This window comes from Lipophrys pholis (assembly GCF_963383615.2).
Source record: "Lipophrys pholis genome assembly, chromosome: 10".
In the NCBI taxonomy this organism is placed as follows: domain Eukaryota; kingdom Metazoa; phylum Chordata; class Actinopteri; order Blenniiformes; family Blenniidae; genus Lipophrys; species Lipophrys pholis.
The window spans coordinates 22,617,388-22,643,426 of NC_137640.1; the positions used below are offsets into that span (position 1 = coordinate 22,617,388).

Sequence of the window (26,039 nt, forward strand, 5' to 3'; positions counted from 1 at the left end):
AATACGGTCATTATTTTTATTTGAGCAAGTACGAAAACAGGACACTTCAGAAACCCAATTACAACCAAAGAAAACCTGAGGTCGTGCAACAAACGTTTTGTTTCTGCTTCTTTAGCTCAACAATGTATCCAAGTTCGGCTCGTCCAAAGAGAGACACTATTTTAAAACGGAAAAAAACCCAGACGGAGCAGCCTGGAGTGTAGGCTAGTGACCGATACTAGTCTTACAGAGTCCTTATATTTCAGTCGTACATTCCTTGTGCAATAAAATGAAAGAATGGGAACTGCAAGAGCCGAGAGAAGTTTGTATTTGGGAGTCTTTAAAGAACTGTAACCTACAAGAGAGTCCTTCAACCAGATTTGACAATGTAACATGATGAAAAGGGGCCAAAAGGAAAAGTCACAAATTCATAACAGGGATGACGTGGAAGGATAGACAATCACCCACACACACACACAGATCCACACCTGCGGCCTATTCTGAGTCACCAGTTAACATTATGTACCTGTTTTAGGACTGAGAGTGAAGTCACAGCAGGGCGAAGCTGCAGACTCGACACTGAAGATTTAAATCCGGTCCTCCTTGCTCTGAGGCAACATTGCTAAGCAACACACTACGATATGCTTCTTCATTTTTGTCAAAATTAAACCTGTGTAATAAAAAAAGAGTAATACTTACAATATGTCTTATAGGTTGCTTAAACTGGTATATTTTGTTACGACAGCTTGACAAATTTGGTTGAATTCAGCCAATATTCAGTTTCAGTTTTACACACATTCGTTGGCGGGAAATTGTGCTTTAAAATTGTGTGACTCTTTGAGACAGATGGCATGGGGGGAAAAAGGTTGTAAAAAAGTTGAAAAACAATGGTCAAAAACACATTTTAAATGTTCAAAATGAACTGAAAACCATTTTCTGCCCGTAATAACATTCCTGCATGTCTTTTCTTTATGTGCAGGTATAACAGGTAGTGACTACATCAATGCCAACTACATCGACGGCTACAGGAAGCAGAACGCCTACATCGCCACCCAGGGTCCGTTACCAGAGACATTTGGAGACTTCTGGAGAATGGTGTGGGAACAGAGAGCAGCTACTGTTGTCATGATGACAAGGCTGGAAGAGAAGTCACGGGTAAGTCTGCTCAGCCTATTTTTGGGCGGATGCCGGGCACCGCTTGGGGCAGCAGGCTTCTTTTTACCTCTCCCTCTTTACCTCATGTCCACTCCAGTGACATTTTTAAAATGTGTGTGAGTGCGTGGGTTGTTGTTTTTTTTTGTTTTGTTTTTCCTGCCCCATTGCGCCATCTACAACCACCAGCTGCCTAAAATGGCTTGGCTTCACATTGAATTGTGTCTTGGATCCTTTCATTTTAACAGTAATCAAGCTTGCTTTCCTTTTACTGGATTGTTTTTCTCAGAGAATTTTTGAAATTTGTCTGAGGCTTGTATTTGTTCAACCAAACATACCTGTGCCTGTCAGTCAGGTGTTCTCATGCACCGGCGGCATCTTCACACACTTAGTTCTGTTTTCTCCTCGTATGTGCAGTGGCAAGCTGTTGCCTGTTCCCTCCAGTGCTGGGAGAAGAGCAAGTTGCTGCACTTACACTGTACAGTGCAGAAAGCTAAAATTAGATTTTGAGCAAGAGAGCGCTGAAGAGCGTGTGCAGTACCTGTGACCAATGCCGCCTACATCCATCTGTTCTAAGTGGAAGTTCGAGGAAACAGTTCCTGGAGAGCTCAGTGGCTTAGTTTAAGAAGACAGAAATGACATGCTGGGGTGTGTTCCCACTCGTCCGCTTTAGTTTATGCATTTTTTATATACATTTTCTTTTCTTGCATATATGAAATTTATCTGTCTAGAAGGAGACAAATGGTTGTGAAGACTCAAATAAAATAAAAAAATGTAAAAGCCTTTTGGAGTCAGGACTTTATGAAATGTGTGAGCTATCTTGTCCTTACTCACCACAGAAAAAGGATCAAATAAGCTGGTTTCGTCTCTGCCTTCTTAATTTAATAGACGAACCAGTCACTTTTTGATGTAAAGTTTCACCTCTAAGTTTTGATGGTTATATGAAATGTCAGAGATTGAAACTTTCAGTCATATATGAAGTAGTTTAAATCATCTCATTAGAATTCTGCTCACATATTTATGCATCAACATGAATAATCTGCATAAATTAATCCTGCTGTATAATGATGACTTTTAATGTGGGTACTTTATCTTTTATTTTCTCTGCAAATGCTTTTCTGCTTTCACATATAAATACAGGTTGTTGGTTTTTTTTTTTTTTTGTTATGTTTTTTAGTCATGTTCGATTGATAGTTTTTCATCTAGTTAAAGGCGTAGGGTGGAGGTGAACACTTCTTCCAGCACTGCTTAAAGGAGGAACCTCTGTTGATAATATTCTGACTGAGCGAGGAATGGACATGTCTAAATGTCAAAAAGCCAGCCGTGATGTCTCATCCTGTCAATTTAGCCTTGTGTCAACATCGCGCTCACTCACCCCAGGTGTCTCCACTCATTTTCCCTCCTTCTAGCCCCTTTCAATTGTTTACCTATCCTCGATCCTGACATGCGCATTCCTCCCCTGTCAAACGTGATCAGGATTAGCAGGCAGTGGAACTTGAGTGTCAGCCTGAGCAGGAAACGGGAGATAAAGCTGGAGAGGACTGCATCTCCCGCACGAGCTGTCACATCTGATCAGATGTCCACTGGCACTTTCACACCCCATATTGAATGAATCTTTATTAGGTGGGCCGACGGGAACGGCTGGGGGAAGCAGGTGTTGTGTTTTTCAGATTTACTGTACACCCACTAGATAAGAAACTGCTCCAGGATTTGTTCTAAAAAACCATTTCACTCCTACTCAGTGTACTAGAAAGCAAGGTTTTGTATAAGTATCTGAAATTGTAATTGCAGCGATTGTGTGAAGTGATTCACATTTCAGATGTATGTGTCTTGTCTCACTATTGGATGTTAGTCTATGTTTAGGGAAGGATACAGGCGGGAATTTAAGAGAGGTTGCTTCTGTTAACCTATAAGAATGGAGTTGTTGTGACAGTCACATCTGTTGTGTGTACATAGTGTTGTTTCGCCGATGTAAATTACAAAGCAGCTCCACCAGTGTTTCTGTCAACACCGCCTGGTGTGTTTTAATCCACAGGAGGGTTCGCTTTATGAGTGGTGCAAGACCATATGTATTTGTGTCAGGGAAAACATGACATGATTTTTTTTATTTTTTTTTTACTTCTCCATTGCTGTGTGGGATGTTGTTCATTAGCGAGGAAGTCATTTAGTTGAAAGTGAGAAAATCTCAGCTCATTTATGTGTCTTTTCTCTCACTCCCCCCCCAGATTAAATGTGATCAATACTGGCCCAGCCGTGGCACAGAAACATACGGTATGACTCAAGTCACCCTGCTGGACACCATAGAATTGGCCACTTTCTGTGTACGCACTTTCTCCTTACACAAGGTAAGTGATTTTGTTTTTTTCCTCTCTCTTTCACATAGATTTACCTTTGCCTTGCTTGATTTGTTTCAATCAAAGTCAAAGGACATAGAGGAGAATGCGTAAACATGTCTGAGTAAAGAACTTTGAGGAATTACATCTGTTAGGGGGTTGGACAATAATAAATATCAACGTCATTATTCTTCTATTCACTCTGTAACCAGAGGACCAGTTGGATACAGACACAGGATTTACTCAGACAAAAGTAATCATATAAACTGTGCACTTTCCATACAGAACAAAGGTATAGATACACACATAACCCTTCATGTCCATTATGCTTCTGGTCCACCCTTTTTACCTTGTTCTGCTGTCTCTCCACAATGTATCATCTGTTTATGTGCATCTGCCAAATTGGAGCACTTAGGTAAAGTGAACAGAAGAGAAACTCAATATACATAATTGGCAGACTGCTCTCATGCTTCTGTACCCCCCAACAGACACACACAAACACGCGCAAATTCAAAGATTGAAGCACACCAGCAGGTTGGCAGTGTCAACATGCAAATGAGCATATTGTCAAGATGAAGCTATTGTACACGCAAGCTCCCATGCATGCTTATTTTTATATTATCAAGAGTTGCATACCTTACATGCATAAATACCTTGTCACCCTTAGATGTGACTGAATATGACTGGCACGTGCGCACGCACACACACACACACACACTTAAATGAATTCATACAGAGAAAGAGAGACGAAATCATTAGTACATGTGGGACCGCTCTCATTCAACCTTCGGGAAAAAAATGAGGATGTGGATTTTAGTAGCAGCTTTTATGACGGATTGCAAAAGATTGGACCAGTGGACAGATTAGACATTGAGCGGATTTTTTTTTCTCTTAACCAGACAATGCTGCTTCACTTTTTAGATGTGGCAGAAAAATGAATGCGAGAGTGAAGGAGTCACATCTATGATGCTCTAAAGCCAGCTGGTTGATATTTGCGACCATTCATATTTCTGCTGCTCTCAGCCTCCATCAAACCCACTGATGCAGTTCTCCCTCTATCTGTCCTCTCCCTCCTTCTCTATAACTGGATCCCTTGCTGTGATTTCTTACTGAGCTGGTTTCACTTTGCTGGGTGAAGTATAAGGTAGCAGAGGCTATTAGACGAACAACCATCCACAAGCACTGTGGTTCCTATCCACACGTGTGTTTTTCTGCCCTTCAGTGAAGCTAAATTCTGTCTAGTGTTTGTTTATTTTTTTTGTATTTCTTAAATAAATTTTTTTTTAAAAATACCAGCGGCCAAGCACCAGTCATAACCGTGCAGTGTGCCATGGCTTTAAAAAAGGAAGAAAGAAAAGAAAACAGGGAATGTCCAAAAAAGAAAAGGGAAAATAAGAACTAGGTCAGTTTGCTTTTAATTACCACAGTCATTTATTCATTTATTCAGCAAGGGAAAATTTCCCTCTGTCAGGAAAGCAGAAACACTGCACTGAAATGCAAACAGCACCTCCATTAGTGGGTCTACGGAGAGGAAGGAAGGGAGGACAAAAAAGATGCAAAGGATTCTCTCTCTCTCTCTCTCTCTCTCTCTCTCTCTCTCTCTCTCTCTCTCTCTCTCTCTCTCTCTCTCTCTCTCAAAAGTCTTCCTCTCGATAATGCAGCAAGGGTTGAGTTTAAAATATGGGGCGAACAGGCAGATGTGGTGTAATGTGAGTGTTGGCTGCATGCATACTGTATGTAGGTGTCTCCAGTGTTCTCAGTAGAAACTTTAAAAAAAAAAGAATTAAGCACGAAGCTGTTCAGTATGGAAACAATCATATATTATACTTTTGCTGAGTCTGTCTGATCAGCTTGATCTGTTGAAAAAACAGGTTTCCAAAGGTGTCACCTCAGATGCAGCACTGTACCAAAGATCTATTTCAAACAAGAAACTTGCTCCTTTCAGAAGAACCTGTTTTAATAGTTTTTACTTTTAATGGTCACTGTGAAATCAGTTTATTTTTCACAGTGAGTACATTATGTCTCTCTTTGAGAAGGCGTAAGACTGAGTGTGTTTTCTGTATTGTACAATTATAAAGGTTTGCTCAGGGTCTAACAATTCCTGTAAGTGGTAATTGAACTTTATAAAAGCAGATGGTTTTCAGTTCATGAAATCAGAAAAGTGGCAATGTAAAGCCGTTTTAAAGTGTTTTAAGCTTTAAGATAAATTGAAGCATTAATCATACAACACTAGAGATTCAATCCGCTATACACTGGATATGCTTTTCTTCCAACTTTACTTTCACCAATATATTTAATCCAATTCTGTTTCTGCTCCCCCCCCATCCTCCAGAATGGTTCAAGTGAGAAGCGGGAGGTTCGTCAGTTCCAGTTCACTGCATGGCCTGACCACGGCGTACCGGAGTACCCGACCCCTTTCCTGGCCTTCCTTCGTAGGGTGAAGACCTGCAACCCACCTGATGCTGGGCCCATTATTGCTCACTGCAGGTCAGATTGATTTTTTTGGTAGTATTATTTAGTCTTTTTATGAAGTAAGTCTTGTGACTTCAAAAAAACGTTTCCAGGTACCAAAAAAGAAGGTTTGTGAAAGTAACACATGAACGAACAAACAACTGCTTTAGATTATAAAACTGCATTATATGTTGCACGTTTGCAGTGTTATGAGGGTGTATGGTTAACAATGATTTTTGTGTGCTCGTGTGTGTGTTGGCAATGCACAACGCCCTGTTGTTAAACCTTAGTATGACCGTAATCACTAATCATAGTTGAGTAAAATAACTTGGTTTTTTTTTTTTCAAGATAGTGAGAAATAACTTGTTTTCTCCAAAGCACAGTAGTTAGTCAGCCCCACTAGCATACCTTTTTTTTCTCCAACCCATCACATGGAAGAACACATGGGTCCTTGTTGCCTTTATTCCGCTATTATATTGCACTGATATGTTTCCATTAACAATCAGAATGAAAAAGGAGCTCCCCGTGTGTGTTTTTTATTATACATTACATAACACATGCTCTCTTTCTGATGCGACCCCTGTCTATTCTTTCCTCCATTGGTCACATCATTCTCCTCTATAAGGCTTCCTTTTTTCCCCGCTGTCATTTCCGACACCTTTTTCTTCCTCTTTCTGTCAAAAGCCTCACAGTAATCCCTTCCCATCTTTTCTGCCTCTCCCTTTTCACTCCTTAGCTCCTCTCCTTTTTACAAGAGATATTTCTCAAATGGCTTATTCAAATTGAAACCTTCCTTTTTGTCAAGATAAGAAGACTTCAGTGAGTCCAAAGCACTACACAATAAAAGTGAAATTTGACAGCTTACTTCGATGAGCCTTCGTCACTGTCCTCGTGTTTTTGTATTTGTCAGTTTGCATTGTTTCTGTATTCATGTGCTGTCTCAGTTTTTTGGGGGGGTTTTGTGAAGTATTTCCCACTCAAATATTTAAAGTGTGTCACCCTCTCAAAAAAAACAACAACTAACAAACGCAAAAAAGAAATGACTGGATATACTGTAAATGACGATTCATGGTGTCTGGATTTAGAACAGCAGACAGTGAGTTATGATATATAACAATCTTTTTTTTTTTTTCAGAACACTATAGAAATTAAACCAGAAACAGTTTGATTTGCCGCCATTAAAACTTTCTCTTTGCATTTCTTTTTCTTTTTCTCCCTCAGTGCGGGTGTTGGTCGAACAGGCTGCTTCATTGTCATCGACGCCATGCTTGAGCGTATCAAGCACGAGAAGACAGTTGATATTTACGGTCATGTGACGCTGATGCGCTCACAGAGGAACTACATGGTGCAGACCGAGGACCAGTACAGCTTCATTCATGACGCCCTGCTGGAGGCGGTCGCCTGCGGAAACACAGAGGTGGCAGCCCGGAGCCTGTATTCCTACATCCAGAAGCTGGCCCAGGTTGAAAGTGGCGAGCATGTCACTGGGATGGAGCTAGAGTTTAAGGTACAAGAAATGTCAGGTCAATTACTTCATGGTCATTTTTTAAGTACCCAGAAATTCCAGAGTTTTACACTGTGTTTATGCTCTGCCTCTTCTCATCAGTAATGAAACTTAAAGACTGCATATTATCAACTGCTGCAGATGAACTTTAACTGCTGCTAAAATCTGGCACAAGCTGCTTGTACTTTGTCTCAGTCTTATAGTCTCCAGGTAAAAAGTCTTAAGTTTGCCATACTTTCCAGTATGATTTCAGTTGTGCCTGACCAGTCAAATGATAGCATGATAGCCCATATAAAACTACAAAGTTTTCTCTGTTTTAGTGCAAAGAAGTACAAGAAGACAATACAAATGTGGATTATTTCTTTCTACACAAGTAAATCTTGTAATTGCTAAGTTGCTAGAAATAATGTTGTTAACATTCATTTGTTTCCAACTGGTCCAATAGGGGCTACCCTGTTTGTACTTGTTGCATTAAAATATTAATTGATTCATTAGAGGTCATAAGGAAACTCTGAGACCTGAAAAATGAACAGCAGATATCAACAGTTCTCAGATCTGAGAGATTGTTTATGCAACAGTAAATGCTAGTGATACAAATACAATTTCAATATATATAAAATAGCCATACCATATTTCTGAGTTTGTGAAAGCATGCATGCTTAAGGCCGCAAAAATCGGCATAATCTATTCATAAGAAAAGAGTGCTTAGTGTTTACGTTTTTTAAGTATAACTGTACTCTTTGCACATAAACAACGGAAAATCTGTAGCGTTGACTGTATTTACGGGGTGTTCTGCTATTATTTTACTGATTTGCACCCCTGCTTGATTTCATTTTCTCTCACCAAAAGGTGACACCCCACTGGATAATAGAAGCTGCAGTGAATGTTTTTACACTTTGCAAAGTCATCAGGCTGGTAAATGCAGGCCAGACTGAATCACTTTGCAGGCCACTTTGGCCCTTGCGACTTCTGTTTGACATTCCTAATTTATATGTTAAGGTTCCACTATTAAGTGCTCATCATAAGAGAATTAGAATCATCCATCCATCCACCCATCCATCTTCTATCCTATGTGTTTTGTGTGCTCTGTCACTTTAGTTGAAGCCAAGTAAGCCTTTTTAAATGAGCTTTGCAGCAACCTTTCTTTTCCTACTAATTACTTTTGATGCAAATCTGATTTTCCCCTCCAACATATTTGTTTTTCATCACTTTTTGCGGTGTGCCAAAATATTAGTTGATATATACGTTTTGTTTTCGGGCATTTGTTTGCATTTTGGTTTTTGAAAATATAGAAAAGAAAGACCTCACAGTGGTTATGTGCCAGCTGCTTGGGTTTTAGCAAGCAACTGTAAAATTAGATTAAGAAGAAGAGGAAGATACAAAATGGATGGTTACGATCACAGTCTGGGAAAACAACATTTAAGCTCGGAGGAGATGTAGTTTGCAGTGAATCCTTGCACAGTACGTCAGGTAAATGTGAATGTGGCATCAGACAAAAGGTAGGTGGGGAGTCTCTTTCAGCGTGTTGCTCATAAAGACATAATGGCAACACTGAATGAACATGGTGTAAGCTTGCAGAGTTCAGCATTTGACGTGAGGATGTTTTGCTTAGAGATATAATACCATTCATCCAAAGAGAAATAGGAATAAATTAAGCGTGCCTTATTTACATGGCAGCTATTTGGCAGTTGAAAGATGCTGTCCAGGTAATGGGATCCCAGAAGGACTAGAAAGCAAATCTCACTTCCTTTATTGAGTCTCACTTCAATATTTTAATTACATAGATACACACTGTGGATTATTGTATGCGTTTTTCAGTGCTAGGAAAATGGAAATCTTGAAGACTTGAAGAATTGAGGGCCACAGCTTCCTTTTGTTTCATTTGAGGATTTAAAATAATATGCTCGCGCAAAGAAATTGGGTTTAATCCAGGAGGCACATTGGAGGATTTCTGGCTGAAGGCAGTGTGGATTTGAGTTTAAGTTCAAGACGGAAAGAGCTTATGCTTTCATTACGAAATTCATGACAAAGCAGTCTGCGAGGATAGACACAGTGTAAACTTACATAGATCTCAAGCGGAAATCTTAATCATCAGCATATAAACTCACCTCTTCTTCTTTACTTGAATTGCACACAGTCTCACTCTCAAATCATCCGTCTTCTTTCCATTGCCATTCATCAACACAGCCCCCCTGCCAAGAAACAATAATAGTGCCGGTGTGTTTTTTTTTTGTTTTTTTTTCTTAATTCACTGGCACACAACTGTGATGGAATCTTCATCGCCATCTGTAACAGGGATAATGCTGAGTTGGCATCAAGAGCCGTACTGGGATTAATAACGTCCACGCTCCAGTCAGGATGGAGGAGGGAGGTTTGTGTGCATGAATAAGGATGGGTGAGCTAAGTAATTAATACTTGATGATGACAAATGGAAGTGGATGGCAGGGCAAGTGAGGGGAGGGACGTTTGGCTAATGAACAAAGGGATGACTGTATGCTAACTTGGCATGAAGGAAACGATTGGACAGGATACTACACTATGGGGAAAGGCGGGAGAGCATTGTAACTCCCAGGTGGGATGCAGCGTCGTACAGATTTAAGCTGTGACTGGTGGGGACTTTCAGGAATTCAACAAGGGATGGAGTGTTGAGAAAAGTGACACGTTGTTGCATGTGTTTATTTCCTGAACACTTGTGTTCAGATAAAGATTGGCATGTGTAGAAAGCATTCAGCATCAAGCAGTTCATGAACTACAACATGAACACGGGAAAGCGCTTCACTGATTCTCCATTGTCTCATGGATCTGTTTTTTTTTGATACAATTCAAACTTTTTATCCCAATTTAATTGGAATGCAAAGAAATCTTGAATAATTAGATATAAAGATGGTAACAATTGAAAAGAAAAACATTAAAACCTCATCATCTTTCTGATAGATACGAGCTTCGTTGTTGTTGAATGATGTTACAGTCAGCACTATTCTTTTTTATTGCTGGATAGATTTTACTTTTTTTTTTTTTTGAACAATTAAAACCAATCTGAAAATGTCACAATAACAATATCAATATTGGTGTGGTATGCAGGAAAAATGTAGAGTTTTGGTGGGGGGGGGGGGGGGACTACTTGGGAGACCGGCCCAGAAACAGAGCGACCTAATGGGGACACTTGGAATGGTGGCCTAGGAAAGGCCCAGTACTGCTCAGGTGGGCAGTAAGGCAGCCCGAGGGGGCAGCCCAGAAACAGAACAAGCAGATGGGGCTGCTTGGACAGATTGGGCCACTTGGGAGGGTGGCCCACTGAGAGGGCGATCGGAAGGGCCACTCGGGGGGGTGGCCGAGAAACAGGGCGATCCAACAGGGCCACTTGGGGGGGTGGCCGAGAAACAGGGCGATCCAACAGGGCCACTCGTGAGGGTGGCCCAGAAACAGGGCGGTGTGATGAGGCCTCTCGGTTGGGCAGCCTGAGAACAGTGCAAACTGGCAGGGCTGCTCAGGTGAGCAGACTGGATACAGGGCGAGTGAATGAAACTGCTCGAGGGGGCAGTGCCGGAACAGAGCAAGCAAACGGGGCCACTTGTGACGGCAGCTTGGGCGATCATGACGATGCCTCTCCGGGGGCTAAGCAGGGGGCGAAGGTGACCAAGCCCCTCCGGGGGCCGAGAAGGAGGCTGGATGTGAAGTCTACGAAGCCCCTCCGGGGGCCATACAGAGGGCCAAAGACAATAAAGCCCCTCCGGGGGTCAAGCAGGGGGCTGAAGGCAACAACGCTCCTCAGGGAGCCGAGCAGGATGGCAAAGGTGATGAAGCCCCTCCGGGGGCCCCGAGGAGACAGGTCCTCCGGGAACCTTGTCTGATATGCGTCTGGTCCCGGTCTACAGTTTATTGCTGCTCTTATTGAAGGCAAATACACACATGCGTCACTCCAGCAAGTAATGTCTACTAATTTCATTTTGTTGGCTTAGTACACAAGGTCCAGAACTAAGGGCATTTTTAATGAAGTTGTTAAATGAAGAATTCTCAAGATATAGAACAAAAGCTAAATGCCCAAACATTTCCACAAGAGAGAACCAAAAACACGAAGGGACATCACAGAGACAAGAGGCAATCATAGACGTGCTGGTATAATAGGATGGTATTAATGCTATCAGCGACACAAGGACGACAAGGATGAACAAGTTTTGGGGAGGCACATATATGCACACACAGGGAGTTAAGCAATAACAAGGACTGTTTGGTAATAATCAAGAGTAATAAGGAAACGTGAGTCAGCACAGTGGAGGACTCAAGGATGTAGCCAGACACTAGAGATGAGTGGAGAAAAGATGCGCATGAGCATAGAGAGGAAACATGAAATCAGGCATGACCTTCAGCAAATACTTGGCCACAATATGAAACTAAACATGAAACGTGAACAATGACTTGAACCAAAACCAGAAACTAAAACCAGAACAGCTTGAAAATTAGGGAATTTGACAGAATACAGGGAAATACAATTCAACAAAACGGTAAATCAGGCAAAATATTAACCAAAGCACTGAGGCCATAACATTTCCTCGGGCTTGGAGGTTCACATGAAACGCTCATGTTAAATTAGTACATTGAATAATGTCCAAGGACTCTTAAAAGTCCTTGGAAGGGACGCCTGGGAAAGAGCGTGTGCAGACGGAACCACTCAGGACATTGGCCCTAGCAATGACAATGAAGTCCCTCTTGGGGTTTAAAAGGAGTATGAATGCGCCAAACTCATTCTGGACAATCAGGGATGCTAGAGGTGCAACCTTGGAACAGTGTGAACTGACAGGACGCCTCGGAAGAGTGACCCAGAAAAGAAGGCACACAAACATGACAGCTCATGAATGAAGCCCAGAAACAAGGCATGCAGAAAGAGCTACATGAATGAGCAGCACAGGAAAGAGGGCGAGTGGACCGGGCCATGCGAGAGAGCGACAGGGAGTGCCTAACGGGAACTCGGCCACTTGGGAAGGTGGCCTGGGAAAAGGGCGAGCGGACAGGGCCACTTGGAACAGTGGCCCAAGTTATGGCAACAAAGTCTCACAGCAAACTGGGCTGCTCGGGGGGGCAGCTCAGGATGGTGGCCACTCGGGAGAGTGACCTGGGCAATCACAATGAAGTCCCTCTGGGCACTAGGAGCATGGCAAGGGCAAAAAAGCTCTTCCAAGAGCAAAGCAAAAGGCCTTGGAGGGCACCTCGGGAACAGTGAACAAACGGGAGCTCTGGAGGTCAACCATAGTAGAGTAAACAATTGAGTTCAAGCAGACAGGTTGGGGAGGGTGAGCAGACAGGTTGGCCCAAAAGGGTGATGACACCAATGTGCATTTGCGGACTGAATGTGACAAAGCCCCTTTAGGGGCCCCATTATCACGACAACATTTCACGTGACAACACCAAATCCGTTTTAAAAAAGTGGTGCGTTTACACTGCAGCAGCATTCACACTGACAATGATGCAGTTAGTATGCCGGGCCACGGGAAGCTGCTGTTGCTTGTATTTGTAATGAAACCACACAGACGTGTGCAGAGACCAGCATGCTACAAACGTGAACAAAATCGAGAGTACCCAACATTCGTATGGACTGACGACAAATCGGATGCTATTAGGGTTGAGTCTCAGCTATTAAACTACCTATATGGATTATTGAACTACAATACGGACCGCGAGTCATGGAGGCTGCTATGTTTGTTTACCGGCGCATGAACATGCGTAATTATTTACCATCGGGGGAGATGTGCATAAGAGTGCTCCATAGCCTGCAAAAGTGAAGAAAGTTTTGCGGATAAACAAATTTTCGTTGTCGTGTAAACGGGGCCTGAGAGGCCAGCGGGATCAAAGCCTCCACAGGGAGCCAACAGGGGTACAGAAGGCAACCTCCAGGGGATTTAGCAGGAAATCAAATGCACAATGAGCTTTAATTTTGCTATGTCGTTACCACTTTGAAGCTAATGAAGTCAGAACACATCCAACATCGTAAAACGTATGCATCATTGCATCGTGTTATAGAAAATGTCTTTTGAAAGGTAGAGGAACTAAAGTTATCTGTGATACTGCTATGTTTTTGTCTTGAGACAAATGCTTTCGAATGCCACACTTCCCCATATACAAGAAATTATTTTAGCGTTATATGTCTAAAGTCTATAATACATCCTCCCAGTCACCAGATGAGTTATTCTATAAATGGAATGAAGCTGGCAGTCACGACCAGTCGTACATGAGGCTCATCTCTGCATTGTTGAATGACAGGTTGCCAGGTTTGGCTTAGTTCCCCGCACTCTCTTTGGTGTTTGTTGGTGCAACAGAGGGCCTCTTTAGCGGTGCCAGGCCACCTCAAGCCTTTCCAGGTGCCTTTGTGAAACACAGATCAAAGGAGAACAGTCCCAAGGGAGGGGGGGGGGGGGGGGGGGGGGGGTAAAAAACACTGGAGAAACACCAAGTGGCCACAGACACAGATGTACTTGTGCTGCAGGGGAGAATTAGAGAGAAACACAGGAGAATACTCTGATGGGAAGCGTAAATGAAAAGATAAACTCCATATTTTGACAGCCAATGAAAGAAAAATTAATTTGTATTTCCGCCTACTTTTTGAGTAGGGTCATCAGCTCCTACTGCCTCTTTCACTCCTCGGGTTGTTCTACAGGGCTTTTTTCTTTTCAGCACGCTTTTTTTCTGTCTGAAAGAAATCCTAAACAATCTGAGGCGGGTGGCTGCTATTTACCAGCTAACAAGCTGGCGCACCCACCCAAACACACAGACAACCTTTGTTGAGACGTTGAAGCCAAAAAAAAAAGGCGATCATAGGACTTGGTGACCCGCAAACTCCCACTCGGGTCCTTGTGGTGATGATGAGGTTGCAGTGCACCATTTCATTTTGATCATTATGCTCTGTACGTGTGTCTGTGTCCGTTTTTCTGTATGTCTGAAAATCCCTGTGTGAGTTTGTGTTTTATACACACATACCACACTGGGTTTATCAAAGGCGCTAGTGACCCACTTTTGGACGAGTTTTCTTTTTCATACAGACTTGATCCAGAGGCTTGTTAGTCTGAGCGTGAGGCATGTTTTTCACTGCATCCGACCCTGCAGGAGCTCACAAGTAGCAAATGGGGATGGAGATTTTGAATTGCTTCCCAATAAATGCGTTTACTTGATAAACAGTGTCCCTTTGAAGCTTTGTCATCTTTGTTAAAGCGTTGATGAAAGGATTTGACTGGATCTTCTTTATTACTTTGCTACTAACGGGCCCCACTTCCCAGCCATCTCACACCTGTCTTCCCTTCCATCCCCTTTTATTATCATCTCCTGTCCTCTTTCCAGCGTATATCTCATCTCACACACGTCTCTCTTTTTGAAACTCACTTCGCTTTCTCACTTTTCATCTTCTTTTAATCTTCTTTCTCCCATTCCGTATCATTCAATCCATGCATTATGAGCATTTTTTTTTTTTATTTCTCTCTCACTGTGCTGTTCATGTATTCATTCATTGGTGTATTAATCTCCTTCTTCAATTCTTCTTTATCAGCGTTTGGCCAACTCCAAAGCTCATACGTCGCGCTTCATCAGTGCCAACCTTCCCTGCAACAAGTTCAAGAACCGACTGGTCAACATCATGCCGTACGAGACCACGCGGGTCTGCTTGCAGCCAATTAGAGGCCTGGAAGGGTCTGACTACATAAATTCCAGCTTCATTGATGGATACAGGTAGGACTGACAAATCAGGAAACTTACCAGTATGAACTGTGTAAATTGATGTAACTACATTTGTTTTATATAATTACAGGAAATCATCAGACCCATTTTGACCATACCCAAAACAATATTCGGCAATTGGCTGTAATGTTATGATTGATCAGTTTACTAATGTAGCAAACGGGTTAATAATTAAAGAAATCACTGGCTTATTTCACCCCATGTCATTTACTCGTTGCAATCCGCGAGGTGATGTGCATTACTCAGTGTTAGCAATCGTCTAGTATCTTTCAAAAATGCATCACAAAATCACCAAGAAATTTGCGCTGTCAAGATTTATTTATGAGTAATATTGAAACTGATAAGAAATTATTATTCACGCCCAACATAAATGGTTTTAACATGGTTGTATTGCAGGCAACAGAAGGCCTATATTGCCACACAAGGACCTCTGGCAGAGACAACAGAAGACTTCTGGAGAATGCTATGGGAGAACAACTCCACCATTGTTGTCATGTTGACCAAACTTAGAGAAATGGGGCGGGTAAGACTTTAAATTCACATTTCTTTGGAATGTTTATTGTAAGAGCATAAAATGACGGAAAAAAAGAATGCCTTTTAAAAAACTGATTTGTCAACCCTTTTGCTAAAATAGGAAAAGTGTCACCAGTACTGGCCAGCAGAGCGTTCTGCTAGATATCAGTACTTTGTGGTGGATCCCATGGCAGAGTACAACATGCCCCAGTACATCCTGCGAGAGTTCAAGGTCACAGATGCCAGGGTAAGAGAAACCAGGAAGTGTTTGACGGGGATGGGTTGTTTAAGCGGACTGTAGAGTATGAAAGAACAAGGTACTATTTGGGAGGTTTAAGAAACATTTCAATATCAAATGTTTTAAATACCCATCTATACGTCACATACCTTGTGTTCTATACAAGACTTTTTGGTAATCAGCTTTCATTACAACATTCTATAGAAATTCATCAAAACTGCATTGTAAGTGTCTCAGCAATGTATTTTTTTTGTGTTTTATTTGTTGAAACTGTAGTAAAATTCGCAAACACACTCATCCATGAGCTCAGTTACTTTCACATTGTTTTTTCTGTTAGGAGTCTTAACTTTAATTGTAATGCTTGATATGAAGCTGCCAGCTACAGTTTCTTGGAATGAAAGATGAAGTGGCACGTCATGGCATCTCTTGTTTTATTTTTTTTGTTGCCTTTTAACAAAGGTTGTCCACAAATATTGCAGATTTACCATATGTTGTCTCACAATCTTTACAAAATAGTTTTAATAGTGATTAGATTCATTTTCACAAAACACTGCAATGACCTCATTAATGAGAGTTCATGACCAAACTAACTTTTCTTTCCCTGAACTGCTGAACGTTCAGGGAAACACATTGCTGTAGTTAGTCTCTTTACCTCAAGATTCCTTTTTTTGGTCCGATTAGGTTGGACGGTTTTAAAGCTGCAACAGCAGAAATCCGGCAGGAGGAATGAACATGCTCTCTGTCTTTACCGAATCGGCTGACTTATCCCCTGATTTCTGAGGTGGTGTGGCAGCAAGTTAGTAGCCATGTTGTTGGCATTAAAAGGAAAATGCACATGCACATGACACACTATCCACTGAGAAGGCTTGAGGAAAGAAATCCTACATAAATTCAGTTTAAACTTTTACGTTAACTCCCTTCAAATACACCAGAACATGGATGGACATACAGTACATAGATTTTGTTAATACATAAACCCCTGCAGTGTTCAGCAACGTCTCTCCTGAAACACACACACAAATGTGCACCCAGGTTCATGATTTCAGTTCTTCCCATCCACCTTAATACATGCTGACTTGCTCGTTGCACCACAGATGTATACACGCACTCGCCTTGTAAAACTTTGTATGTTAAAATGTGTAAAACATAAAGGACAGATAAAAAAATCTACAGACACATATTTCGACACGTGTGTACGAGTATGTGTGCACGTAATCAGCCGACAAAACATGCCGGTTAGTGCTGGTTTCTTTCAGAAGACTCTCAACAGGGTTTCATCAAAGCACGCAATGGTAGCAAACAGACAACACAAAGCTTATCATTGCAGTTAAGAAAATAAAGCGGAGCCATGGAGAGAGTGATACGATCTGTGGTGGGTTCGTGTGCAAGGTATTTGTGTGTACGTCTGTAGGCTTGAGGCCTCTGCTAGTGATTGTATATGCATTTCAATGTGTTGGTAAACTAAATTCCACCCCACATTCTAGATAATCAGTGTACATTTTCTTTTTTCTTTTTTTTCTTTTTTTCTGTACGAGTGAAAGTGTGTAGCTGTGTGTGTTCACGTGTATGTTGCATGCCTCCGCGCAGTAATAGCATAGACTCCACGCCTCAACACTCACATCTTGCGAGCCAGTCACGTATTTAATCACACAATTTGACACGCCGCGTGGGCCCTCAGGTTGTGTGTTAAATTTTCCTCTCTTTTTTTCTTTTTTCTCCTCTCTTTCTTTGGCGTGCTTGGTTTATTGTGTTGTTGTCTTTGCCCCTCTTTCATTTTTAATCCCCCTGCTGAGGCTAAATGTTTTTGAGATGGAAAACAAAGGCAAGGAAAGAAAGAAAACATGCAATGCGTCATGAAACAGGGAAAGAGAGACGAAACGTTTCACAAAGAGAATAGGTATATGGAGCTTAACTTATTAAAATCCAGATCGCTGTATTTGTCAACTCCAATAAATGTACATGATTACATCTTGGCTGCCATGTTTATCCACAGCTATCACATCACACATTGGCACATGGGACAACGGGCACAGGATTCAATGGACAGATTATGTATATCCTTTGACATGCACTGTCTGTATGCACTGTACATTCAGCATACAGTCACCATCTGCATTTAGCCTGCAAGCAGAAGAGAGGGATGATTAGCTCAAGGGAAACTATGAATGAATGAATGAATAAGAATGTAGGGCACCTACTAAATATGATGTTATACCCTCAGGTTCTGCTAAAAGTGATTTTTCTCATTTACGACATGAAACTTTTATCTATGTCTGTTGGTGACTTGTGATTAATGTCTCTCCCCGCACGTGATCGCGCATGTGATTTCGTCTCCCTCAATTTAAATGCACTCTCCCCCACTAACGTATCGCTCCAAAATGAAGACAAATTTACTTTTCGGAGTGATTTCCAAGCTTGTTGCTAAAGACAAAAATAACTGCAGTATACGCCACATGCCAAGTGAGTATTGAACCAATTGTACCGTTTGCAGTGTGAACAAACAGAAAGCGAAAGTGTGAGAATAACACATCATGTCTAAAGTGAAGTCTGTTGTGCAGGGAAGTGAGAAACAACTGGAGAAATGAACACCTGGCTGTCTTAATTACTGGTGGCATCAAGCAGAGCCTGTCTCTGCAAAAATGCTCGTGTCTGCTGACTTTCTTGAGAAACTTCCTCTCTCCGGGACAACTTGAATAGAACTTTCTTTTGCAAGGACACAAGTATTGACTGTGCATTCTCAGACTGGATAATCAGCTCTCTCAAAATCAAGCAGATCATTTCCCCTGTCCTAGTGCAATGCCACAAAAATGAATTTGAATGTTTTTGTTTGCATAGGAAACATTCGCAGTTGTCTCACCCATCAAAACAAGATTATATAAATCAATATGAGATTAAGTTGTTGAGATTGACTTTTTTTTTTTTTTTTTTTTTTTTTTTTTTCCTTCTCATGTGCATGTCAGTGTGCCAGGGTTTGTGGTTCCAATTTTCACCTCCTGCTCCGTTAGTCCTTTACCGTTGCTTCTTACCTCACTCCTTCTGCTCATCCATCAGGATGGTTTATTGATCGGATTGCAGGATTATCCTATTCAACATGGTGTCTGGGAGAAGACGCTTGTCATGGCAGATACACTATTGATTAGCTTCAACTGGGACCTACACACCCACACGCACACACCCACACACACACATACACACACACACACACACACACACACACACACACACACACACACACACACACACACACACACACACACACACTCACGATCGCGCTAACACAACAGGAGAGGAGAGAAACAATAGGGCTTGGGGGTAAAGACACAAGGGGAGAGAGGAAAGGACGCTGTGTACCTGAACTGTGTGTGTCATTGAATCTGCAGATTTTGTCTTTTAGTGAAGAATCAATTTTAAATTAGTAGCAAATTCAAAAGAGGTGACGCACACAAAGTCACTCACTGGTCCGTGAGATACATGTAATCTCGCTTTGTTGACGTGTCTCCTTCCATCATGCTTCGTTAAGATGCTTTTCTTCCCCGTCCTTTCAACTGACTTATTTTTCATTGTTTTTCACAGGATGGCCAGTCCAGAACTGTAAGGCAGTTCCAGTTCACTGACTGGCCCGAGCAAGGCGTGCCCAAATCAGGGGAAGGATTCATTGACTTCATAGGCCAGGTGCATAAAACGAAAGAGCAGTTTGGACAGGACGGACCAATCTCTGTTCATTGCAGGTAGGTGCACTGAATGTCATGTGTTTGCTAATTATGTATTTGCGTCGTAGTTGGTTTAGCAGCAACAATCGGATCCATCAGCAGCAATCTCCAGTAGCTGACACATTTACTCGCATAGAGAGAAAGGGCAAACGGTAAGGTTACGGTGAACAATCAAAGGCCCACTAGCTACTAGAATAACACAACAATATGTTGATATGATTTAACCAATTATAATACACCTTGGCTCTCACCCAAAAATGATTTCATTCAGCTTCCAATGACCAAAAGTCAGGACAATGTCCTCTCACATATTCCAAAGAGCCTTATTCCAATTATCTAATGATATATAGGGAGACAAACGTCTCGTTGACCTTGCATGTGTCCTATTTTTGTAAATGTGATCACTGAATACCTGCATAGCTTAATATTTTCAGCTTTGATGATCAAAGGTCAAAATCACTGTGGCCCCACTCCTGTCCGTATGTATGTCCATCAAAAAAAGCATTTTCTTTTTTTTTTTTAAAAACAGGCATATATTTCATAAGCTTGCAAAAATAAGAATTCAATAATGCTCGGAACAGCTTCACTGCTTCGTCACGCTGTACGACCACGCAGTGATAGTTCCTTGTATTTTATTTTTATCATTAATCAATGAGACAAAACAATGTCATGCGTTCTTGTTAAACTTCTCTATTTTGTTCTGGGTTTACCTGACGAGACTGCAGTAACGTGCTCTTCACCAAGTGAAGCAAAGACCTGCTTTCCTTCTTAAAAGATATAGGCTTCAGGAATAGAGACCAGATAAAATCACTTAAGGTGGTTATTGTTTCGCGGCACAGTTTCTCCTGAGGTGCAGTTCTAATAGCACCTTCAGATATGATCACTCCTTTTTTTTTTTTGTTGCGGTACACTAGCTCTGCACCTCCACAGGCCCTGCTCCTCCATAATTGATAAGGCTCAGATGTGGCTTGGCATTTGCAAGGAGGAGACGTATGAAATGATACAGCCATTCTTTTTTTTTGGTTTTTATGATTGTGTCGTGATACATTTTTATCACTTCAGGTATAGCATCCAAGGTTACTTTCATCATTAACTCGGCATAGTGGGTGCTCTTAGAAAGTCCTATTTAGGAGTGGTCACTGCCAAGACCTCAGGTCATTCGTATTCATCGTGAATCGTTTGTGCTTGAATCGACTAATTGAGTTGCTCCTTTCCGCAGCCAGACAAGAAGCACGTTGTCTGGTTTTCTATGCCGTTCTAGACAAAGGAGAATGAAAAATGTAGAAGTTCCATCAAAAAGAATGTCCATTTCCATCAATGTTTTGTCATTTGCATTCTGAAAAGCCTCCAGAGTCTGTTCCTTTGGAATGGATGGCATTAACGACGTGGATAATTTTCTTGCTGTCTCATGACAATATTTTACTTTCGGACTGCAGTGCGTGGTTTAGTTGGTTTTTTTTGCGCTCAGGCGCCATGACATCATCAAGAAGACGATCACCTCCCGAGTATTAAAAACCAATGATGTCACCAGGCACCAAATGGCCCTCTGGGAGTTATAATATCTGTCAGGGAAGCTCCACTAAGACTGACTTATTCCACCCTCCCATGAAGTCATTATTGGAGAGCGAAAATGCTGCCTCAAAGTGAAAGCGCGGTTCTTGCAGGACTAGAGTAATGGACGAAAGAGCCCCCAGACTATTAATGCAAACTGCAAGGGTCACATGACCACTCAAATCATTAGAGTCTTGTGGAGTTAATCGGGTTACAGGTAGGTGTCAGGAGGCAGATATCTCATTTGGAAAGACATTTCTCTCGAGTAGTGATGTTGATTGCTTGCTTTATCTATCAGTACTGTAGTCACCTCCTCCTCCGTCTCCTCCTCCTCATCCCTCTTTTTCCACCCGCCCTCCATCAGGCTTTGTCTCCTTCAAGGGAGAAGCTTATGCCTCCCGTTCCTCTTACTAGTTTGTCTTCTGGCGCCACCCTTCCTTGTCTGTCATCTGCCCGTCTGTTTTTTAATCCTCACTCTCCCTTTGCCTCTCTACCCATCCATCCATTCTCCAGAACCTCTTTTCTTTCACTCCAACCCTCTTTTCTTTTCTTCCCCCTCCTCCTCTTTTTTTCAGCCTCTATCTAATAGACCCACATGCTTTTTGTCATTAATTGCCTGATTACTTCCTGTGAATGGGGACACCAAATCCTCTCAGTCTGCAGTGGCTTGCCGAGCCTTCAGATTTGGAGAGTCAATATCTTTCTGGAGAGAGAGGGAGAGAGAGAGGGAGAGGGAGAGTAGTGACTTTAAGAGCCTGTGTGACAGGCAGTGACTGACTCCCAGGAAGAGATTCTGGGTGGGTTGCAGCACCATGTTTGGGTGGCTATTATTCAGGGTGTTTCGTTAGATGGTTGTGCTTGATATCATTCTTTTAATCGAATAATACAAGTTGTATTTTTACCCTGAGCTTACCTTTGTCCTCCACCAGACACACACACACACACACACACACACACACTTGTCAGGATACTTGCACGCAAGCCAAATGTGTCTCCGAGCAGCCATCACTTCTCATTCAAGAAAATAGCATCAGAGGCTGGAAGGAGCCCAAATAAATCTGTTGTCATATCAATTATTGTTCCATTGGTGAAGTGGAAGTCATTTCACAGCAAAGCAGCTTAGAGAGCCAACTCTCAAGTATTTCAGGATCCGAGTTAAGACTCAGCCTGTATTTCTGGAGAGCAACAGCATGCTGAGTTTTTTGACACATGGGAGGAGGGTCTTACTGACACAAAATGTTTGCCGGGTTGTTTGTGGGTATGTTGTTTGGAGTGCGCCTGTGTCCTTGAGGCTCATTTTGTGTTGGACAAAAATATGGACACACATGTAAATGCTTTCACAAGGTTCTTGCATGCAAATTGCTTTCCTGCTACTTTTGTTTTACCCTGCGGTGGCAGCAGCAGGATTTAGGACTATTGACGTTTTCCTTCTCCTGTCAAATTTCACATTGTGTAACTTTGTCACAACAAATATAAAAAAAAAAAAAAAAAAGATGTAGCAGCTTTTTTCAGATAGAAATTTCTAATTGCATTTTAAATCTGTTTTTTACACTGATGTGGAAGAAAATAAGTGCACATTAAGACAAGATGGGAAAGACAGACAATGTCTCGGTGTCATTTTAAAATTTGATTGGTGTCTGTGTTTTTGTAGTGCTGGTGTGGGACGGACTGGAGTCTTCATCACCCTCAGCATCGTCCTGGAGAGAATGCGCTATGAAGGCGTGGTTGATATCTTCCAGACAGTAAAGATGCTCCGGACACAGAGGCCAGCCATGGTGCAAACTGAGGTGAGTTATTACACATGCACGCACTCGCTGAAAAAGCATCAGAACAACTTACCCTCAATTAAATAACCTTTATACATTTTTCATTGAGTGTGCTGGATCTAGATAGTAGCCTTTTTCCAGACCACTCACACATTTGCAAAAAAAATTTATGACCTTGTTTGGGCTCTGTGGGCTGATTGTTAATTTGTATCTTGATTTCTTCCAAGTAATTTTCAAAATAACTTTCAGCAATGAAATTCATCCTTTGTCATGCTGTGTCAAAAATGTCTGACAGCTCATTCACACGCACATGCAAATGTGTTAATCAGACATGTTGTAACTACAATAAACTGGTACGTTTTATTTTCCTTCACTCATTCATGTTTGTGCTTCTTTTCTGCAGGATGAGTACCAATTCTGCTACCACGCTGCTCTGGAGTACTTAGGAAGCTTTGATCACTATGCAACGTAAAAAGCCATCCCTTCTCCCCTAGAATCCTGTTGCTCCCCCTCCCCCCTCCCCACCTCAACAGTCTCCTGAGCCATAGAAACTTTGAAATTTGAAATGACGACAGCAGCCGACGACATCACCACTGCTAATTCAGACACAACAGGATCCTATAGATTTTTAGTAGGTAACACCCAAAGCAACCAGTTAAGGATAATTCCAATTCGACTTTCGAGATGAGGCACACAGAAGAAAATTGCCCATCATTTACAGAAAAGAAAATTCTCAGCAGGGGAGGAACCAGAAGCTTGCGGCTCAAGCTGTGGGGCGGATATCGATCAAATTGTCAGACTGCTTACCTTACCTCAAGTGTTTCGATGTGGAGGACACTGTAAACATTCGTGGACATTCTTCTCTTCTCAAAAATATCTTTGTGACACAGCAGTAACAAGGCACAGATAATGGAGGAAAAGTAAAGCAGAAATCAACGAAAAGCAGATGGATGTAGCCAAGACTGGGTGACTTTTATGTTTTTGTAATGAATGGGTGTAAAAGGGGTTCGATAAACATATTTTTTGAGTGATGTCCAGAGAAATGACCAAGTGGTCATTCAATTATGACAGGGCAAAAAAATTTTTTTTTAAATGATCACACAAGAATACTGACATTTGGCATTAAGTGAATATTGGGTTTTACCACTGAAATGCAGAATCTGTGTGGGGGAAAAAACAAACAACTGGTATTAGGATACGTATCCCAAAAATTCTTGCCTGTTTTTAGCGTGAAGAGCTTAAAGACAGTTAGAGGTGATCAAGTAGAACGCAGCCAAACATTTGAAGACCTGCTAGAATCATAAATTGCAGATTTCTGGAAAATCAGTAACCGACAAGTACCACAGCGCATTTACACAGAGAAGTCCCCCCAAAAGGCTCACGTCACAGTCCCCAGATTCAGTATATTGGGGGAAGGGGGAACCTCACAGGAGGAGCCAGCTGAGTCGTTTCCCGATGGCCGAGGTGAGAGAAATGGCAGCCGTGTCCCAGGATTTTTTACAATCACTCCTCTCCTTGGAACCATTGCATCACGGGGCAGCGGCATCAACAGCCACCATTTTGAAGATGAAATCCGGTGCACGAGAAGCTTTGGAACAAACGGAACAACCAAACAAGGAAGGCCACGACATTGGGGCTTTCTTTGTGTACAGTGACCAATGCTCATCGTCATTGTGTGGAAGTTTTTCGTCTTATGAGGAATTACCTTTTTTTTCTTTCTTTTTTTTAATTCTTTTTGTCAAAAAAACCAAACATGCTGCTTATCTTGTGTATGCTGTTCATGTGACTCTGGAGGGAGAGGAAACTGATGAATAAAAGATGCCAGCTCTGCTAACTCCTCGCGCCCTGGTGGGCATGACTGAAAGTGCATCCACATGAAGACATCGTTCGCCGCTTCTTCTTCTTTTTTTTCCACCCCTGCCTCCTCTATAATCATCTATATCATTGTATAAGACACTCAAGAGTGGCTTAAGGCCTGTCGCAATTACAAATCTGTACATTAACGTGGTTGAAAGCCGGCCTATAGTTCCACTGTATGTGTGTTTGGTGACAGGTGGATAAACAAAGTAGATGCTTTGGTATTCTCCCAATGTTTTATAGATGATGTCTCTGTGGGTGACACAGCCAGACCAAGCAGCCATGTTGGATCTCGACGCCGTGATGTGTTAATGAAATTCTTCGGTACAAGTATCTTGGAACAGCCCTAAGATTATATAGAATAAACTTGAAGCAGATACCCCCCAAAACAACTGCAAGTTCACATACTAATGCATACGTGTCTGATTTAATGAGAAAACAAACAAAAAAACAAACCATGGTTTCAAAATCACCACGCTTTTCATTTTGAGATCAGCGCTTTGGTACGAGCGTACGGATTCTGCAAAGGTTTCCGGTGGGGTGTGCACAAAAACCAGAGCAATGGACAGAACTGTGTGTAATCTCTTATTTCCAAAAAAGCCTTATTGTTACTGTAACATTATACGGAGAAAAAAAAAAAAAAAACATTAATGTTGTATTATGACATTTTATTTTACATGACATAGTTGACTTTTTATTTACTTTTTGGTTTAGTTTTTTAACAGAGATGTTGTATTGCATTTTTTAAAAGTTAGCAGGAAAAGAGAAATGCTTATCTGTTCATATTATGTTAAAAGACATTCTATTTTTTCACTGTAGAAATGTTAAGTACAACATGTCTGTGTGTATGTGCAAATATATATGTACGTATACATATATATGCACACTGACACATGCATATATATTTAAAATGCAGAATATGAATATATGTCCAAACACTTAGTATGAATTCAATATTTCTTTTTTTATTATTTCCTTTACCTATAAGAAAATGCAATGGATTTTCTCCTTTTTGTTATTACTGCCTGTAATATATATATATATATATATATATATATATATATATATATATATATATATATATATATATATATATTTGAGACCATGTGCATTACTTATTTCTTAAAGAAGGCTGAGGAGATGCCATCCTCCGCCTCCTCCCACCAATGTTGATCCTCTCTTCCTGTGGGTAGAGCCTTTACGATGAGGAGATGCCATTTTTAAACCTCGTTCAGATTCTTTATCAGCATCAAATGTGTACGCATT

At 41.5% G+C, this 26,039-nt stretch overlaps 1 protein-coding gene across 1 annotated transcript in view; it reads left to right on the forward strand.

Annotated features, from left to right (window-relative positions):
• ptprsa (protein tyrosine phosphatase receptor type Sa) overlaps positions 1–25,403 on the forward strand; it is a 170,884-nt gene extending 145,481 nt beyond the window's left edge. Inside the window, exons 23-32 of the mRNA XM_080474263.1 lie at positions 959–1,134; positions 3,357–3,476; positions 5,797–5,951; positions 7,137–7,422; positions 14,951–15,129; positions 15,535–15,661; positions 15,773–15,898; positions 19,463–19,617; positions 22,802–22,937; positions 23,320–25,403. Coding sequence (XP_080330389.1) covers positions 959–1,134; positions 3,357–3,476; positions 5,797–5,951; positions 7,137–7,422; positions 14,951–15,129; positions 15,535–15,661; positions 15,773–15,898; positions 19,463–19,617; positions 22,802–22,937; positions 23,320–23,388 — 1,529 coding nt within the window. The 3' untranslated portion in view covers positions 23,389–25,403. The remainder of the gene's footprint in view (positions 1–958; positions 1,135–3,356; positions 3,477–5,796; positions 5,952–7,136; positions 7,423–14,950; positions 15,130–15,534; positions 15,662–15,772; positions 15,899–19,462; positions 19,618–22,801; positions 22,938–23,319) is intronic.
• The last annotated feature ends 636 nt before the right edge of the window (positions 25,404–26,039 follow it).